The 21,027-nt window shown below is 35.1% G+C and overlaps 1 protein-coding gene across 9 annotated transcripts in view; it reads left to right on the top strand.

The window, feature by feature from the left end:
* The window catches only part of NEBL (nebulette), a 326,459-nt gene that overhangs the window by 248,909 nt on the left and 56,523 nt on the right, over window positions 1-21,027 (top strand). For 7 of the 9 annotated variants that reach the window (XM_045534488.1, XM_045534496.1, XM_045534504.1 and 4 more), the window contains 5 exons: window positions 6,581-6,694; window positions 8,260-8,364; window positions 12,408-12,512; window positions 14,445-14,552; window positions 19,697-19,807. The exons of the other annotated variants lie outside the window; for them this stretch is intronic. In XM_045534488.1, the coding sequence (XP_045390444.1) occupies window positions 6,581-6,694; window positions 8,260-8,364; window positions 12,408-12,512; window positions 14,445-14,552; window positions 19,697-19,807 (543 nt within the window). The remainder of the gene's footprint in view (window positions 1-6,580; window positions 6,695-8,259; window positions 8,365-12,407; window positions 12,513-14,444; window positions 14,553-19,696; window positions 19,808-21,027) is intronic. 9 annotated transcript variants of the gene reach the window in all.

Genomic DNA, 21,027 nt, shown 5'->3' with positions numbered 1-21,027 from the left:
GGAAACTCTGCTCATGGGAAAGTCCTCAAATAAAGGTTGGGAATGAAAATGCCAGGGGACAGACATCTCATGGCAGAAGCTCAGAGTGAGAGAATATGGTTGTGAATATAAACAGGAAGTTGGGAGTTTAGATACTGTGCGATGTTTTGATTTTGATGATAGGCCATTACTTAGCAGAGTAGGAGTGCTACATTCTTTTATGTATATATTTTTCCCAATTTTTTATTGTGATAAAATACATATAGCATAAAATTTACCATCTTAACGATTTTTAAGTGTGCCGTTCAGTGGTATTAAATACATTTATAATGGCATGCTACCATCACCACTATCCATCTTCAGGACTCTTTTCCTTTTGTACTAGTGAAACTCTACACCCATTAAATAATAACTCCCCGTTCCCTCCTTCCTGGTATAGTGTGTTCTATAAAAGAAATGGTGAGAGAAAAAGCGATATCAGAATGTAATCATGGGAGCATTTTAGAGTTGAATACCAAAAAGAAAATACCAGAACTACTTATCGCCACATTAACTGTAGTCCCTTATATAAGAAATAAGTAATCACTGAAAATTAAAAAATATACATTTATTATTTTTTTTCAAACATTGAGATTAACAAAGAACTTTCTTTTCTTTTTTTTCCCCCCTTTTTTTCAAAGATCTCTGAAAATTTTGAGCAAAGAAAGATTGTGAAAAAAATGCTACTTAAGGAAGGTTAATGTGGCAACACTGTGTGGGAAAGTTTGGCCTCACAAGAGGCAGAAAGGACAGACACCCAAATGTAATGTGTCTCATGTTAATTGTTTTACAGATTACAAGGCACTTTCACTTTGTGCAAGAGATTGGGTGTGTCCGGGTGACACTCTCATTAAAGGGCCAAGATGGGATGCGACTCCCAGCTCTTCTTATCCAAATAATGCTTGATGAAGAGCCAGGGGATATGGGCATTGCTTTAGATTTCCAGCACAGCTACCTGACTTCTTACAACATCACCCTTTTCTGGGGACAAATAGTCCCCAGCAGTTGCACAGGAGAGGAAACAGATTTGGGAGAAGCAGTATGGTTGGATGTAGTGATTAAGAAAATGGGCCCTGGAAGCAAAACCACCTGGGTTAAAATCCTGGTTCTGTTCTTGCTAGCAGAGTGACCTTGGAGAAATTGCTTAATTTCTCTACCTTCAGTTTTCTCATCTGTAAAATGAGGATGACAATAATAGTATCTACTTCTTAGGGTTGCTGTGAAGGTAAAACTGTAAGTAAAAGACTTAAAAAGGTGCCTGGGCCATAGAAATGTGACATAATTTTATAGGAATCATTTTACTATAGGTACTCATAATAGTTTTCTCTTCTGCATTTTCAGATGAATTCATGCACAGAATGGAGCAGGGATGGGAACGATGGCTCTTAGATTCTGGTTTTAAATCCACTCCATCATAATCCTATTTGAGAGTCCCTAGAAGAAAATTTTGATATTCGAGCTTTTATTGTCATATTTCAAATTCAGTCCACAAAAATCCTACCATTTGATCCCCGCTTGGGCTTTTAAGCAGATTTTTTTTATCTCAAATTATTTAGCAACTGAGTGATCAGATGCTTAAGCAGATTGTAATTTGCAAGTTACATTATATCTATCATCATTATTTTCCATGACATTCTTACTGATCTTATGGTGTATAAACTTATCAGAAAAGGGGGAAGTTAGGTAGATGAATAGGATTTCTGGAATGAACTCAGTATGTTCCATTTGTATCTTCAGGTGTATCAACAAGATGTAATGACAGAAAGTGTGGTTTCTTATTTTCATTGATAACTTTGAAGATCTCATACTCTCTTGCTCCTAAACTAATGACAGAGGCACATAAATGCATAGAAGGGAAATGTTTTAGGAGTTTAATAAATAGGGAAATAGGGGGCAGGATGCAAGGAGAAAAAGAAGAACATAGCCCCAGAAGCGTTGTAAGAGGGAAGCCAATGGCAAGGCTAAGACTTGTCTGATGAAAGGAAGGGAACACAGAGCCACAGAGTGAGTGGGCAGGGGTCTCACATTTTACCTGTAAATTGAGCTTTGTGGGATTTTACCTGAAACAGGTAACAGAGACACGTATGAAACCCTTCTTACATTAACTTGTACAATAGCTTTGCTCCCATTGTCATAAACTTTCCCTTTTTAAATTTGGAAGATATATAAAATTATGGTCAGGTCATTAAAAAAAAATCAGTAAAAACATAAAAGTAAAATCTCATGTGCCAAGAAAAAGAGATTGGTATATATGTATCTCAAATGTAAATACAGTAGTTCTTGAAGTCATCAACTTAAAAAATTCACCCGACATCTTAATTTATTACTTGGAATTTGTCTATGCGACAAATGAATTCTTTGTTCAGTTTTATAACCTCCAGAAAGAGCTATGTATTTCTAACCATTAGTATTTGTCCTCAAATTACATTTGTTATATTGATTAAGAATGGGTTCTAAACCTAAAAATTACATGATGGATGGCTATGAAAGTTTAGTAATAAATAGTGCCCTGAGATTGTAAGGGGTAATAATTGGTTTGGAGACTCGCCCATTCTCCCTTCCTGGCAAACACTCCCTCCGCCAACCTCCTCACACCCAAGTATCAGCTTAAATGTCACATCCCTGACTTGCCAATTTCAGTGGTATCTCTATTCAGTGGTATCTCTCTTCTCTCCTTTATTCCCTGCTATTCATCTTTATAGTTCTTGACACAATTCGTAGTGGTTGTATATATGTATATTGTGTGTTCAAATATCTGCTTCGCTTACCAAATGATAGACTCCGTGGACAGGGCTGTTGTGCCTTTGACCCACCATTACAGAATGGCACGGATTGGGTTGCCAGTAAATATATAGAGACTGATGAAACACATTTTCTCTGGATCATTAACATTTGGTGCAAAGTCAGTAAGATGCTGTTTTGTAAGGGAAATCAGAGTGGAGATAGTACTTTGTGTAAAATTCAGATAAGAACTATTACCGATTTTATGATGAGTTCTATGTAAAAATCTGTTTGTCTTATCTTCCTTGACAGCTTTTAGTTTAATTGCATCCAAAATTGGAGGCAATTGATGTCTATAGATATGTGGTATTGTATTATTTGCTTACTTTTCATTTTCAATGATAATTAAGGTACACTTATCAAATTTTCCACTTCTTTCCCAACATTTGTTTGTATGGCTATGATAAAAATTTTCATTCGGGGTCTGCTTTTTTCTGCCTTTGCCGGCTCTCTGTGACGTCAGCATGAAGTGCAGGACACCTCATGGTGGAAGCTTTAACTATCATGTTTGGAAGTCAGGCTTTACACACGGAGACACTGCTTTGTCCAGATCAGTTACAAGGAGCTAGTTTAAATGTTACCATTGTAGCTTAGGAGTACCAGTGTTTTCTCCAAGTCTGAGCCTCTGAAAGTCCTGCTAAGCCTGTTAAAATTCTTTAGGAAACTTTTAGGAGTTTGATCCCTTGTAACTACACAGTGTTTTAAAAAAAGATGATAAATATCAGGACTACTAGGTATGCTATTCATAATGTAAATAAAGACAGTCATATGGAATAACTTCATTTGTTTCCAAAATCATTGATGTAGTTTTAAGGAGTAACATTGTGTCTTAAAACCACAGCAAAGTTACCTAACACTTATTTCTCCCTTACAAAAATAATCTTAAAACCAGGAGGGATATGCTTTGATCCATGGTTGGATAACCAGTTATAGTCAAGGAAAACCATCGCCTAGATCTCTCGGGAGATGCAAGTGTGCTTGAGAGGTAGACACTCAAATGTGTGAACTGTAGGTTGAAAATAGGATAGAATGTGAGGGTGTCTGTGTAATTAGTTAGTGAAACAGTCAGAGGATAAGAGATGTGACCCACTTCAACCATCTGGTTATTTTCTTAGATCATTTATGTGTATACCTTACAGAAAAAGTAAGAAACAGTTGGGTGTCAGTGTCTAGTCGATATATTTTTTATATAATGCAGTTATTTTACATTGCGGTTAATTAATGAGGGAAATTCTTGTGTTTTTGTTCCTTAGGCAACTTGAATCAAATCATTCAGAGAAATGAAGGGAAAAATAAGATAAATTTTACAACACATTGCTTATTATTAAAATTACATTCAATATAAGTATATGAATGACAGGTTTATTATTGTTTTTCAGAAATATAGAGATGTCCTTGACTTCTAATAGTTTGATTTGAGATTTCTCAACTTTACCCTGGTGCAAAAGTTTCAATAGAAACTAACTATACTTTGAGTACTTATACAACCATTCTGTTTTTCAGTTTCAGCACAGTATTTAATAAATTACATGAGATATTCAACACTTATGAAATAGGCTTGGCATTAGATGATTTTGCCCACTGGTAGGCTAATGTAAGTGTTCTGAGCATGTGTAAGGTAGGCTAGGCTAAGCTATGAAGTTTGGTAGGTTAGGTGTATTAAATGCATTTTTGACTTATGATATTTTCAACTTATGATGGGTTTATTGAGATGAAACCCCATTGTAAATTGAGGAACATCTGTATGTTGACTTGGAAGAACAAATGCCCAGTTTAATTACAAAAAAGAATTTGTCATTTTCATTTTCAAGTACACTATGTATTGCCTCTGCTCCTAGTGTAATTGTGCTGGAAACCTCAGGGTTTGCAAAAACAGTATGATGGGCTCTCTTTGTGCAAAGTTTACATAACTTATTTTTGCTATTTAGCTAATATAGTAAGTTGGTGAATCTGAGTCAGACATGTCATTCCAGGGGAAGTCAATTAAAGAGTACACCATCTTTGTTGAGTGGATACCCTTTAGGCACTAAAAACCTACGAGAGAAACAGAGCCAGTGATGAAGATATGGGGAAAAGCACCATTGCACAGAGAGGTGGATAAGATGCAAGTGTGTGGGATTGAGTGTTTAGGGGAGGACCAGGTAGGGAAAACGTTTGCTTTTGTTTCAGCTACTGTATAAAATAGTGAAGGAAATCTAAATTTGTTTCATTTGTGATTTGTCTTTGATTTCAAGACATGACATAATTTTAAAGACTCAGTTTTTCTTTTTTAAATGAGGCCTTTGAGATTATTTACAGTGAATTTGTAAGGCAATGTGAATCTCACAAAGTTGTTATTATCAAATAGAACCACAGCAGAAAATATTTCCTGTAAACTAACTTGAAATACTCCCCAAATGCTGTATTTCCACCAAGATTTTCGATAGCTCTTTCTCATGGGTACCATACACGTACCCCTGAAGGAGACCTTTATCCTATATACGTGTTTGATTAGCATAGATAATATGAGCCAACCCCAAATTGCTTTTTAACACATTGAATGCCACACTAGAAAAATAAAATTTTTCCCCTGGATCACAGTCTTTTATTACGAAAATAGAATAGAAACTTTGGAAACAAAATGATCTTTTCTAATTTAATGAAAAATTTGTTATTTTTTACTGTTTTCTCTTCGTGGGTTATATGCAGCTTGAAATATAGTTCATGTGGCTCAAGGTAAAGAGACGTGAGAGTTGCATATACTTCACGAGGCCCTGGGCTCAAAACTAGCGTGAGTTAAATACAACTCACAGGACAGTTAATGTGTTAATAAAAGACTTTGCAAGGCAGATCAGTTAGATGTGTGAATAAAGGTACATGATAAGAATGTTGTAAGAAAACACCATTGTAAGCATTATAATATTGGTAAAATATTATAAGAGACCAAAACAACTTTGGCTTTGAAGTCTGTGCATACATTAGTAGCTACAGAAAATCAGACAGGGTGTGAGGTGTGAGTAGCTACATTTTTGGGGGTAGAGTATTTGTGTTTATATTTATATTCCAATTAGTTGTCATAACATACTTTCACATAATTCTCTACACATGGAGAAAAACTATAGTTCTACAAGATAAATTGATAATCCTCTTTTTGATTGTTCCAAGACTACTTTAAAAAGAGAAAAATAATTTAGAGTGAATATTGGAGACAGTTTCATGCTGAATAAATTGTAGAGTTAAAGTAGAGGGAAAAAAATGACATTAAATAGACTCAGGACATTTCAGAAAATGTAATTCCTAAAACTAAATTTTCCAACAAATGAAATATGGGAAATAATGAGAAAAACCATGGTACAGACCATGCCCTTTATTTGGAATAATTCCCCTTAGGAAAATTCATATGCAAATTCTGGGGCCTAGGACACATTTTCCAAATGTGGTAGACTTTAAGACATTTGTGGTCACAGTTTCTAATTGATCATAAATTATAGGAATGTAGAAATGGAAACTGACATTTAAAAATCTTGATATTTTAATGCATAATTCTTGCTAATAGGGTTTGCGTTCATGCCTAATTGCATTTGTGATCAATGTTCAAGTAGAGCTCTCTTGTTTTTGTTTTTTTTTAACGTTTATGCCTAATTAGGCTTTACTGAGAGAGTGGATACCAGGAATTTCAACTTTGCAACCATTGATTTTTGACGTAACTCTTATTTGATTTCTTTAAAAATCAAATGTGTTACTTTTAAACTTAAAGATAAATGTGCTATTTAATTTATCCTATTTTTTTCTTTCATGGCAGATTAAATACAAAGAAAAATTTGATAATGAAATGAAGGATAAGAAGCATCATTACAATCCTCTTGAAAGTGCTTCTTTTAGGCAAAATCAGTTTGCTGCTACACTGGCAAGTAATGTAAGTTGTTATTCATAGAAAATTATTTTCAATATCTTTTGATTCTTATTTTCTTAGAATCAACTGTGTGTTTTAATTACTGATACTTAATCAAAATCATGTAGTTTCCAAGTAATTTGTAGCTGAACTCTGAAGCATATTTTTCTGAAGCTCTTTTTGAGAAAAATGTATTATTGTAATTTATTATTAATGGTTACTGATTACTAATAGTAATAGTATTGCAATTAAATTATTATTTCTGATCAAGAGTAGAAATAGATTACAGAGTTTTGCAGAAAAGAGTTTTATATTACCACAAATTAGCGGGTAGGACAATAGTTACCTCATGTAATTATGCCCATGAAATTGAGTTTATTGTAAAGTAGTACCTGGCACATGGTGGTTTATTATAAAGAAATTTTCAGAAACTGCACTTGTAATGACTTAAAATTTCTTTCTTATTCCTTATGTAAATGTTTTCATTTCATGTTTTTAAAAATAAGATTCATTTTTACAAGAAACAATGTTTTAAATTCTTGTTAGAATTAAGCAGAGTATAAAAACAGAAATATCGAAAATATTGATGACTTTGCTATAGTTGAAAATGTATGGAGTTCATTTTTAAGTATGAAAATTAAATATTGCCAAACTGTTGCTTCATTAGATGATTTAAACCTGTCAACTCCCATCATCTCCTTGGGACTTAGTTTATTTTGCTTTCGTTAATGTTTAGAAGGTATTGTTATTTGTGTTCAATAATCAACTTTTGTTTGTTTCCAGCAATTGAAATGGTTGTTGCTGTCTTTTAGGACCCCTGGGAATATCAGAATGATTTTTTCTCTTGTTTGATTATTTTTTGTATGTGTGCAAACATTAAAGGAAATAGACTTGAAGGAATCTAGAACACAGTCCTGAAAGCTCAAGGTTTAGAATCAGATGGCCTGGATTCATATTCTGTTCCATCACTTACTATTATGCCCTCAACTTTCTGTGCCTCAGTTTCTTCATCTGTAAAATGGAGATGAATACTTAAAGTACCTACCTACTGGAGTTTTTGTGGAGATTAAATACTTAATGCATAGAAAGGGTTTAGAAAAGTCTTTGGCATGTAGTATGTGCTTGATATGTTTGCTATTATTAATATTTTATTATTATTATTAGTGTTATATTTCGAAAGCAGTTGGTTAAAAAATAAAAAGGTCTATATGGCTATAGGATAAAAAACACCAAAAGCCTAAAATCACCACAAAGCGTAATTGAAATACAGTAGTGATTTTTAAAGAATAAAGTGGCTATTCTCTTTATTTTTTGAAAGGAGAGTCTCAGTGAAAATTATATGATTCTGTTAACATCACCTTTCCAGAATAGGTAAACAATAAAATGATTATCAAAAGATTTTCCAGTGTATATAGGAATAAAACTTTTTTTACTCATTCAGTAGTAAATTAGCACCATCTAGTGGCTACTTGTAAATTTGTCTGTCAATTTACCACTAAATAGTACCACTTTGTGATGTATTAAGAATAATGCAAAAGCAAAATATTTTCTTCTCCTGGATGGTATTTTCTTCCATGTTATTTTCATAGGTGAAGTACAAGAAAGACATTCAAAATATGCACGATCCAGTTTCAGATCTCCCAAATTTGTTGTTTTTAGACCATGCTTTGAAAGCCAGCAAAATGCTCAGCGGAGTAAGTGCGTCATCTGACGGCAACTGTAGATGTCGTGTGGCCCCAAGAAGCCAGTACGCCTGCAGTGCTCGTGGGCTCACCTGCTGCCTTAGACATGCCTGTGCGTCACTCCTGCCTCAGTGACTAACTCGTTGAAAAGTAGTGATCTGCTTGCATAAAGCCCACCAAAGCTGTCGCTTTACGAAAGGAGGTTCTCGCTAGCTCTTTAGTGTCTCTTGCATACAACTACACTTCAAAGTGTTTGCACGAGGGTCCCTTCTGTCTTTCTTCTTCTTCCCCTTTCTTCTTCTGTATTAGATTAAAACCACTTGAAGTTCAGGCTCTCAAGTCAAGGACCTTTTATTTTATGCAGGCCAGACCAGAGGGTCCGATAGTTAGCATACTTTCAGTAACGTAAAACATTGTCTTGGTCTGAATTGTATGTTTTCTGAAAGTAAATGCTAAAGGTGGTTATATTACATTGACACTATGTTTTTAGTCCTGGGATGGTTTCCTTGTTCTCAGTCAAGGCAACCAGGAGGGGAGGGTGAAGTTCTTCTTTATGTCCCGATGGAAATATTTGTGTTCTTAGTGCATCTGGACCTTGACTGTGCATCTCAGGATGCTCCATGCTGATAATGAACTCTAATTTGAACTCAGATTATTTCCATACCTATTTTTATCTATCACCCACTCAAACATATCCTAATTTATTGAGTATCTGCTTTGGGCAGGGCCCAGATCAGATGGAGAAGTATGTATTGGGCAAAGCATGAAAGAAAGCAAAGATAGTTGTCCTCAGTAGACATGCCCATAGTCACAGACTTAAAAATCTGTAGTCAAAACCTCATTTCCAAACAGTTAAATAATGAGATACAGCTTCAAGTCAGTTATAGAAATATCTATACTTGGCTTTGATGCATTAAATCTTACATTCATGATTTCGTAAGCCTTTCTTCTCGAACATCACCAGCGCCGCTGTCATCCTTCCTGAATGGTATTATGTATGTAAATAGTTTGTGCTCGCAGAGATTTGTTTACTTACTTTTTTTCTTTAATCGCTGATCCTTGGATGAAAAGCAGAACATCATTCTTTCCAGGCTGTTGAGCAGGGAACGGAGGTTAGAGGAATAATTGACAGGCCCAGAATTAGCACTCGGTCCCAGGGCGCTGAAATCTGATTGTCTGGCCATGTCAGTGTTCATTCCTTTGTGTATAGTCCTCTGTTCCTTGAGTGTCTCTGTTTCAGTGTCATGTTTTTCTGCACAACTCATAGACAAGCTTCTCAATTTGATATATTTCCATTCTGTGAGCCCTCTGGTTTCTTATCCAGTCTTTGGTGTTCAGTTTTGATCATGGTGGTAGTAGCATTTGCCCTTGACTTTTCCCTGTCCACACTTAGGTTAAATTTCCTAGGGAAATGGGACTCATGTGTAAATAAGCCAATAAAAATACAATGGGAATTTAAAAATCTGGTAGCTGCAAGAAGGCATGCCACCCATAGGCAATATTTCTTTTCAGGAATGTTGAACTTTATTTTATAATAATGGTGAAAAAAATCACAGTTGAATATAAATTGTTTATATCATCTCTTCAACAGAGAATAACCAGCAAAGTCATTTGTTGTATTTATTTTATATATCATTTATAATGTTTAAATCTTCATTCAGGTGGTGCTTTTGCCTAGAGCACAGAACATTTTTTCCCCATAGAAAAATTGTGACTGAATGATTATTTCATGGGAGAAAAGGCTTAAGACTTAAAAAATGCATTACTCTGAAGTATCTATTTATTACAGTTATATAATAATACATTGACTCGACTGTATTGTACATTAGAACAGCCTATCTTTAAATTTTAATGTAAAGAGAATTGGAATTTTGTTGATTTATAAAGGCAGTTTAATTATATTAAAAGATTGAATAAAAGATTACTCAATAAACATTCTGCTGAAATTATCAGTTTATTATAAATGGCTGTTTTGTTAAAGATCTTCAGATGTCATTGGCATACATCAGAATTATTTTGTTTTAAAAAGTAGAGAATAGAGTGATGTGAGCACCTCATGATTTTATACAACCATACTAATTAAATTCCTGAGGAAACATTTTCCCCTTGGAAAATGGACCTCTCATAGTGTTCAGCCTCTTTTATAACTTTCCGTAAATTAAAAATATACATTTTGTGTTACTCTGTTTAACTCCCACTAGGAGGCAACAGAGACTATTATATGGAGGAAAACAAGTATTGGAAATTTCATTTGCAGGTTTTAGTTCAAAGAAGTTTTCCTTATTATTATTTTGTTTTTGTTTTAAATAGGAGTTTCTGAGATTCTTTGTAACTAAGATAAATAATTGTCTTGAGAATAGTATTTTTTGAACTTTTCTCGGTATATATCCATTATTAGGATAGGCTTTATTGGTTCTGGATTTGAACTCAGTAATGGAATATGTTTCTAGCTCATTACATTCAAGTCATGATTATCTTATAAATATGTTATAAAATAGCTTCTGATCAAATTGTAAAGTCTTTAAGTAGATTACTTTTATTTTACCTTTCTGTTTTGTTTTGTTTTTTTAGAAACGGGTCTTGCTCTGTCACCCAGGACTGTAGTGGCACCATCATAGCTCACTGTGTCTTCAAACTCCCGAGCTCAGGTGATCCTCCCGCCTTGGCCTCCCAAAGCACTGGGATTACAGGGGCGCCTATCATGCCTGGCCATCTAAGCATATTATTATTTTTTGAGATTATCTTTTTTTTTTCCAGTAGATGAGCCAAAATTTAGAACTTGTTCTCTTTAGTCAAGCTGTACTATGTGAATATTTTTATGACCTTTCTGGGGTGTTCTCCTCATTTTATTCTGGTTAGGGTTCTGGGGGACACACATCTTAGCCCCCTAATTGAGTGGAAGCATGTGAGGCCAGGCTTCCTCTGTAGACCACTGCTGTGTTCCACATGGAACTGCAGCTCCTCTGTGGCAGGTCACGTGGACTTTCTGTTTGTTCCTCCTGACACTGGGCTTTCCTCCCCTGTCACTCTCAAATCCCTGGGGCATCTCCTAAGACACATATGTAAATTCCTCTGTGGCTGGCTTTTTCCTGTTCCCTTTCAATGCTGCATAGGTATCCCTCCACTCTGAACAAAATTGCCGTTTTTACTGAAACCCTCATTGCCCAAAGAGCAACTAACTTAAGCTTCTTAAGTCTCTGGAGCATTGATTCTTTGAGAATTATAATTTACTTCCAAAAGTCTTTTCCAAATAGGGCAAAATAACTTAGTGTCCAGTCTCCAATGCTAGAAATCATGAAGCAGTTTTTGTCTTATTGCTGTCTGGTACCTTTAGAGTCTTCCCATGACCAAAGTTGGTGTCTTCATCCAATCTGGTCTCTTCCAAATTCACCTTTGGCCTGTATGTCTAAATAGTAGCCTTAATCCAGTTTCTTCACCGTGAAAATTCAACTGACTATTCCCAGATTCGTCAATTTCTTTCCCAGGCACCTCTTACCCTTTCCTTTTAGGAAAATTAGTTAAATTATTAAATATTTCTCACCCTCTCATTTTCCTTGTGACCATCAATCTTCTTCACGGTTGAACCATTGTATACAACTTTTCTCTTTCTTGTTTCCAGTTTTCCTTCCTTCTGTTCTTTCTTCTTTTCTTTCATTCTCTTGTTTTGGGTACTGTTAAATACAGTCATTCCTATTCTATGGTACGGGCAAGACAAATTGCATTTATTTCATCCCACCTTGCCTATGACATGAGTGCCATCTCTAGCTTTTCCATTGCCACTCCTTGGAGTTGCAAATGTCCTGTACAGCTGCTCGTCCTCTGCCTCTCTTGTGTATTTCATATGCTGTTCACGCTGACCACCTAGAGCTGGTCTCTCTTGCGTCATCTGTTTATCTCAGTGTTGGGAATCTCCTAGGTGCCAGCTGACTGCGGATGGGGACTTGATAACAGCTTTGCAGCTCTAGGTGGCTTTATTTCTCAGTTTGCATTCCTAAGTATGAATTGCTTTCATCAGTCTCTTTGATTCTAAACCGTTTTCATGTTCTGTATTTTAGCGAGAATATACAAAGCTTTTTGAGGAAAACAAAGGAATGTATCATTTTGATGCAGAAGCTGCGGAACACCTGCACCATAAAGGCAATGCCACCCTCCAGAGTCAGGTATGTGCTCCTTGGGCACAGGTCCTCCCTGCCAGGACCCTGCAAACGTCCTGGCACCTGCCGCTCACAGCCATGCACCTTGACTGAGAATGTACAGTTGCAGGAAAGAATAGACACCAAGAAGGTTAACGTTGCTTTGGAAGATCTTGAACACTATTTTCTATGTATTTATTGGGTCAGGGGAGCTTGAACCATATTTCAATATAGAGGCATTTTATAAAATAACCATTACTTCACATAATTAAAAACTTATATGAATTAATTAAGCTGTGGTCAAATCTCATGGTGATTTAAATTTTTATTTATTTATTTTTATTTCAGCATATTACGGGGGCACAAATGTTTAGGTTACATATATTGCCTTTGCCCCACCTGAGTCAGAGCTTCAAGCGTGTCCATCCCCCAGACGGTGCGCACCGCACCCATTAGGTGTGAACATACCCATCCTTTACTTTCCTAAATTTTTGTAGTCTACTGATTTGTCGTTTTGAGCTGCAACGTTAATTTTCCAAGTACCAAGTTTATTTTAATTTCTTAATTCAATTATAAGTGTTATTAAAAAGAGAAAACAATCTTATCAGTGTATCTAGATTACTATTTCTTCCAACTAAGAACTTCTATGTACCCCTTGAAAAAACTTAAAAAAAAAAATCTTCCTAGCATACTTGAAAGTCGATATCTATTTTTTAAATTCTGAGTTTAAATAGTTGTAAAAGATATCATTTTCACCATTTAAGATAAAATTTTATATCCCTCTTTTAAATGTATTCTGTGAAACATAAATTCCATAATGATTTCATACTCACCTTTATTTATTTAAAAAATTTACAAACCAACAATTTTACAAATTTACAAATGGAAAGTACATTTTTTCTCTTTAAATTCTTAATTTGATTTCGTTTTTTTCATAAAATTTTATCCTAATGGAATATGCTATTAATATTATACTTCCAATGCTTTTATTGGCCACTTTATCATACTTCTCTGCAACAAAAATATGTCTACAAATAGGTGTTTCCAAATCTGTCATATTTCCTCTCACCATAAGGTTCTAAGTATTGAAAAATTTCTTTTGGGTTAAATTATCATTAGCATATTCTACAACTTAAGAAATAATTCCAAAAATAATTATTAAACATAAGAATTTTAATGAAAATGCATTTCTGAAGGAAATGAATTGTGGTCAAAGCTTTTCTATGAATTTGAAAAGGTATATGGCTTAAAAGCCAACCACTCTGTTGGTTTACATATAATTTTAGTTTTTGTCATTAGGGGATAGAAAATATTGCTGATTTTATAAACTGAAATAAATGAGGATTGACTGTAATTGAAATAAATAATTTATAATATGATATTAAGTAATGCGTAGTGAAACTGAAAGAAATCACATAAAAGTCTCTGTATATATTTTACTCAGTGTCTGTGAAAAAATTTAGCAATCCCAGAGGACATTGTCCTACACTTGGCAGAAAAATAGAGAATCACACCTATGTTTTCTTTCTTGTTCACAATTTACTAATAGACATAAAAGCTGTCACAGGGACCTCTCTGTATGTATCTCTCTCTCTCTTTCTCTTTTTTTCTTTCTCTTTCTTTCTGTGTCTCTTTAACCTACATGTATATGTATACCATGTGCATATATATAATCCCATATATATGAAATATACCTGTATGTCCCAGACATTTGACAAAATATGCAAGTCCTAGAACTATATTATTTAGTTGTTCTAAATTATTTTTATCCCTTAAAAACTTTTACATATTACCGGTTTACTTACTTTGCATATCATCAACCACAGGGTACCGAGTGGCAACCAAAATGGCCAGAATTTGATTTTTAGAAAATAAGATGACTGATTTTAGACATATATTTGCTCTCTGTGTGTAAGGGCTTTTGATTTTTATATGCTGTCATACTTTTTTTCAATGAAGGTGAAATACAAAGAGGAATATGAAAAGAATAAGGGAAAGTCAATGCTCGAATTTGTTGATACGCCATCCTATCAAGCTTCAAAGGAGGCTCAAAAGATGCAGAGTGAGGTGGGTCACTTGGTTTGTTACTAATTAAATACACACACTAAGTAATTTGTTTAATGCTTTGTCATTTGAAAGGAACTAGTAAAGTGACTTAGGATGTTTAGGGGGTTTAGAAGAAAGAGCACTGCTTTGGGCAGATTCAGGGACCTGCCTTCAACACCCAGCTGCCCACTGCGCAGGTCTTGTCCAGGTCATTGGGCTTGTCTGGTCCTTAGTTTTTCAGTTTTTCTCATTTGGTGAATGTAGATCTCAAGACAGATGAGCTCTTTTTTTTTTTCCAGTTATTACTTTTTTTTAATTTCAAAATATTATGGGGGTACAAATGTTTTGGTTATATAAATTGCTTTTGTGCCATTTGAATCAAAGTTGTAAGGGTGCCCATGTGCCAGATGGTGTGCACTGTACCCGTTAGGGGTGAATTTACACATCCCCTCCTCCCTCTCCCTCACCTGCTTGATTTCCGATGAATGTTATTTCCTTATGTGCACGTAAGTGTTGATCGATTAGTTCCAATTTAATGGTGAGTACATGTGGTGTTTGTTTTTCTATTCCTGTGATACTTTGCTTAGAAGAATGGTCTCAAGTTCTATCCAGGTTAATACAAGAAGTATTAGTTCACCATTTTTTTTATGATACCACATTTTATTAATCCACTCATGCATTGATGGGCACTTGGGTTGTTGCCACATCTTTGCAGTTGTGAATTGTGCTGCCATAAACATTCCAGTGCAGGAGATGAGCTCTTAAAGTCCCTGTCAGCTCTAATGTTCCATAATTATATAATCAACGCTTTCAGATTGTGTCAGTGTAAAACTATGATGAGTATATCAAAACTAAAAAGAAAATGAAGAACTGGTTGCTTTATTTGTGTTTTTTTTTTCTTTTTTGCAATGACAATAGAACTACCATTAATTAAATACTCTGTGGTAGGTGGAATGCTAAGAGCCTCATTTATGTCAGTGCCTTCAGTCCCCCAAGTAATGATGGTAGGAAGGTCTTCTCCCTAGATTTATAATGTATCTATTGAAATTAATTATCTTAAATAAGATTATATCTATCTAGCAAATGTCAGTGTTTCAGGACCTGGTCAACATCATGAAAGATTCTCTTTTCTTGGTTAGTTTATGACTTGGTGTGGTTTGTGCTGCTATAACAGAATACCACGGACTGGGTAATTTACGAAGAGCAGAGATTTATTTCTTATAGTTCTGGAGGCTGGGAAGTTCAAGATCCCGGGGCCCATATCTGGTGCAGGCCTTCTTGCTGTCTCATCTCGTGGCGGAAGGTGGAAGAGCAAGAGAGTGTGTGCACGCACCTGAGAGAGAGAGACACACACACACACATAACCAAACTCAAACTCATCCTTTCATCAGGAATCCACTCCCATGATAACAAGCCCACTCCCGTGATAGTGGCATTAATGCATTCATGAGTGTAGAGCCCTCATGACCCAATCAGCTTTTAAAGGCTCCCCCCCACAACTGTTGCATTGGGGATTAAGTTTCCAACACATGAACTTTGGGGGTCACATTCAAACCATAGCAACTTATTTAATTGATTTCTTTTTTCCTGCAATAAATAGTCAAAGAGTTTTTTCTACTTAGCTACTTTATTCCCAAACATGATAATGCTACATCACATTCAGATATTCCCTACCTGTTTTTTCTCTGTTCCAGTGAGATTTTTTTTCTGTTTCTGTTTTGTTTTTTTTTTTTCCCCTACTTTTTCAAGAACCAGACACACAAGTTTTTGTCTGCAGGCGACATCCAAATTCTGTGGGTGCAGCTGGGTTCTAAAAGGGACAGAAGTAGTGGACAGTAGTATCAGCCAGTTACAACCTCAGTGCCCCATGAGAGGCAGCCCCAGTGGGCAAGATCTTTTCTGTTGTCCAGAACAACTTCCAAACAGGGAGAAATGATAACTTCTGGACAAAAGACTCCCATAGGCATTTTGTAAGCATTATATGTGCTGTTTGTTGAAATGTTAGAATTCATCTTCTTAGGAAAAGCACATTCAGATATTACTGTGGGTTATTGAACAGTCAAAGTTGCTTAATTTCTTCTTCAAGCAAAAAAGGAGAAAGGAATTCTTGTATTTTTCATGTTTTATATCTTCTTAAGCCAATAAGGAGGAATCTGATAAAGAAATGTCAGGTAATATTTTGACTAAATTGGCTGTTGTAACCAAGTTGGCAGAAGTAGTAAATTTGGTCAAAGTTCAGAAGCCCTACAAAACCTTACATTTAATGGAATACGTTTTACTGGAATCCCTTTTCTGCCTTTAGGTAACAGTACGTAAAATAGTTTACATATCTTTTCCATTGCTTTATTCCGTTGTGGTGGTATTGTTTGGGTGGGCTAGAGCCGCCCAGTGAATTTCTCTGTTTTGTAGGACAATGTGGCCATTGTCACCAACTCATAGCCCAGAGAAAGGTTTTCACTTTGGGGAGCTGTCATGGTGCTTTCCTATAGTGAGTTCTCTGGAAGGTTAAGTTTTAGACTACATGAAGTTGTAAAATAAATTTTCACTAAAAGATGCAGGGATCAAAAATATACTTTTCTGAAAACAACCTTAGGATGGTGATTGGCATGAACAGTTCAGGCTCCTCCCTCCCCTGCCCCCTCTCCCCCTTTAACTCCCCTCGCTCCTCTTTGATCTTCATCCGCAGAAACATTCACACCAAGGACTCTTTTTTCATTCTGGTCCCACGGTTGCTTAATGTTTTTTTCCTACTCTGACTAGTTAAATTTCCTCTCACAAACCAATAAATCCTGGAACTTATAATTAATGGTTAGGATATTCTAATACCATGTTTCTGTATTACAAATGACAGTCATTTATGATTGGGGATTTTAGCTTCTCATCTTTCATAATAAGTCTCTCCTTTTGTCAGCCAACTTATTCTCTCACTCTTGCCAAATGAGATGTTTTTCCTTTAATTATAGTCATTGACTATTAGATGTTTTTAGGCTCAACAACTAAGTCTTGAGGAGAGTGAAATCTTCCCAATAGAAAATATCTTTAGACCCAATTTATACTCTAAAGGGTAGAAAAATAAAATTGCTAAAAATCTTAGGGAAGTTCAATGTGAAAAATGTCTTTAAATATAGGGCTAATGAAGTAGCTACAAAGAGAACGAATGGTCGGTGTTAGAGATGGTTTTTATACCTTAAGAGGTAGGCTTGACTCTGAAGTTTCTTGGGGAGCCTCCTATGAGTAAAGCTAAGTATTTGCGATCTCAGGAAAAGCCACTGATATCTTTGCAATGGCCTATAATTAAGTTTATCTCAGTTTCTTCTAATGCCAGATGTAGGTTTAATCTGTGTGTTTTCTTGAAGAAATCTCTAACTCTGGCTTTGAAATGTTTTTATCTTCTTTCACAAATACAGCTTTCCTAACAAAAAGCATACCAAAGCTTTTTGGTTTTTTTTCTAGCTGTATATAGTTTGGCCAACGCTATTTGTAATCAACCTCCCTTCATGACTGACTTTAGAAAAATAATTTTTGTTTTCAGAGAAGGGCTTTTTGAACTGAAATAGATAATAGAAATAAATAAATAAATAAATAAATGCACACATATGTATATTTCACCATGTAAAGAGTCCTTTTTGGCCTGAAAATGCCCTTCTAACCATATTATCCCCACTGTTTCCACGTAGGAAAAAAAGACAGTTTCTCATCACTGTTCTTGGTACACCCATAGTTCTTTTGTTCAGAATGTTCTCAATGCACCTTCTTAATTAGCTGTCAGGTTAGCAGAACATCCTTTGTGCCCTTCCTGTGGCTGTACACACGTTGTTAAATAGCTGTATGTACTTAACACAAATGCTAAGCAAGGAGACAACAAGCTTTTGTTCTCCCTCATGATTTGGAGAAATCATTTATCCAATTACCTATCTCTGTCATAAATGCATAATGAACCTGGAAATAGTTGTACATTTTGCATGAGTAATAAGCACATGCAGAATTTATTTATTTGTATCATCTTTGTGATGCAATTTTGAATGAAACATTTGGTTGGTGAAATCTGGGCCCTTGTTTAGTAAATCCTTCACATGGATAGATATTTTTATTATTTAACACATTGACTGCCACACTAGAAAAAAATTTTTTACCTGGGGCCACAGTGTTTTATTACAAAAATAAAATAAAAACTTCAAAAATGAAACGATAGTTTCTGATTTAATGAAAAATTTGTTATTTTTTATTGTTTTCTGTGAATGAGTTACCTGCAACTCACATGGTCCTAGAATGAATTTTTACACTGCACACCAGTTGAGTTGTATGTGACTCATGACATACTTACTGAATTTGTTTCAGAGAATTGAGTGTTCATATGCTTCACGAGGCCCTGGGCTCAAAACTTTCATGAGTTAAAGACAACTCACAAGGCAGTTAATGTGTTAAAGAGACTGTCTTATAGTCATAAAGCATGTGTTACCATTGATTTTCAGGTGCATAGAAATTAGAGAATCATAGTCAAAGAGTGGCAGAGTATGTCAAAGGGGCGTCTGGTGGTATTAATCTCAGCCTCCCACAATCACCATCCATGATCCCCGTCCACGTCTTGTGAAATCTCACCTAAATAAGGATTTTTCAGGTTCCTAGTATGATTTTCCTCACGGTGTAACTTGATTCATATCAAACTCCATAAGAGGGTAGAGGAATATTCTCAATGCCAAATTCATTAAAGGAAAATTTCTCCTTCCACCAACCCCGCCTCCATTACACTTTAGAAGTGGTATTTCCTGAGTTCCCAAAAGACTGACAGTGAGAAGGATGATGGCTACACTGGGCTTCCAGGCCACCAGATTGTCCTCCAGTGATGAATCCACTCACTTTTGAGTAAATGAATTAGGTGATCCAATCAAATAGCCAATCTTATTGGTTCCCCTCCTAAAATGAACTGCAAATCACAGACTACTAGTAAGTTGTTAAAGAGCCTCACTCAGAATGATTTACCAGAGGAAGGTGTTACTAGATAATTTTGTCTGGTAGGATTCCAAAATTTATAATAAGGTTGAACTTTTTTTTTCCTGTTGGTAAGTTGACCCTTAGGTGATAGAATTAAACAAGAAAACATCAGTTTTGTTCCAGGGACTCACTACTATTTCCTAAACTTAAAATTATGTCATCTTATTTAACAGAAAATTTACAGAGAGGATTTTGAGAAGGAGATTAAAGGAAGGTCATCACTGGATTTAGACAAGACTCCAGAATTTCTGCACGTGAAGTACATCACCAGCCTTCTGAGAGAGGTATGAGCCTGCTGTTTACTGTTGAATAATCACAAAAGAAAAGGAATAACACAGGAGATGTTTACTTGGTTCTCTACTAATTCAGCATTTGAGGTGTAAATAACCCAGTGCTCTTTTTCACACTTTGACCTTTATTAATAAAGTTTTGCATTTTCATTAAAAGCAGAAAAGTGTGTGTTAACATTTTTGTTTAAAGTTGAGGGAAGAAATTACCCAGATTTCCTGGGAAAACTTGAAGAACGGTCAGGTTTTTTGTGTTTTAGTTGTCGCTTAGAAGCTCTATGAGTAGTTTTCTGGCTTTATAGCCGTGGGTTTTAAAAAAATATTTTGAATATGGGTGGGACAAGCTTGATTCTTTCAAATCTAGTTATTATAAAGACATACTTTGCAACGAACTTTTTCTGTAGCTTCCCTGCTGCATCTCCATGACATTTGATATCAGAAATGCGGTGCTTGCTTACCTGTGCAGGTCTGGAGAAAGGGGAAGTTATTTATAAGCAGTTTGTGTTCTAAGTAGGATCCGTTTTTCATTTTATTCTCTGTAGGATTTCCCCCCTCTTAAACTTAATGGCACATTTTGGCTCACAAGTAATATTTTAAGTTTGTTGAACATTAAGGGCCTAAAAATTTAACAATTAAGAATATCATGCTCACAGTCCATCTTTTTAAAAGCTTGGCTTTTTTTTTTAAAATGGCTGAAAAGTAACTTAGAGCTCTTCCAAATCTGCTTAAATGATCTCTTTATATTAATTAAGGGGATAGTGTTCCCTTAATATAAATGAAATATATACTAATGGAATATATATAATAATAATATATATGTTACATTATATAAGCTATATATTTCATATATATAGAAGTAAAATTCCATTTCATCTTGAATTTTTGACCTGAAGAAACTATGCCTGAAAAAAATGTCTTAAATCAGTGAAATAAATAAGAGCATAATTACCTATATAGAAGCACATCACCATAAACTTCTTTACTAAGCCAATGCAAACTGGCCATGCCATTTAAACGGTTTTAGAAGTTTGATGTGATTCACTGCCATAATACATGTTGTGTTGAAATAGACATATAATTTCTGTAAGAGTTATCTTGCTACATTCTCTTTTCATTTCTAGTTACTACAAAAATTTTTGAAGTTGAAGGCTAATCAAATGGCAACATCCTACTATTAATGTCTTCCATTTAAAAAATGCACATTTATATGAATTTTT

Source organism: Lemur catta, chromosome 1 (assembly GCF_020740605.2).
Source record: "Lemur catta isolate mLemCat1 chromosome 1, mLemCat1.pri, whole genome shotgun sequence".
In the NCBI taxonomy this organism is placed as follows: Eukaryota; Metazoa; Chordata; class Mammalia; order Primates; family Lemuridae; genus Lemur; species Lemur catta.
The sequence above is the reverse complement of the archived record's forward strand: the minus strand, read 5'-3'. Positions and strand labels throughout refer to the sequence as shown.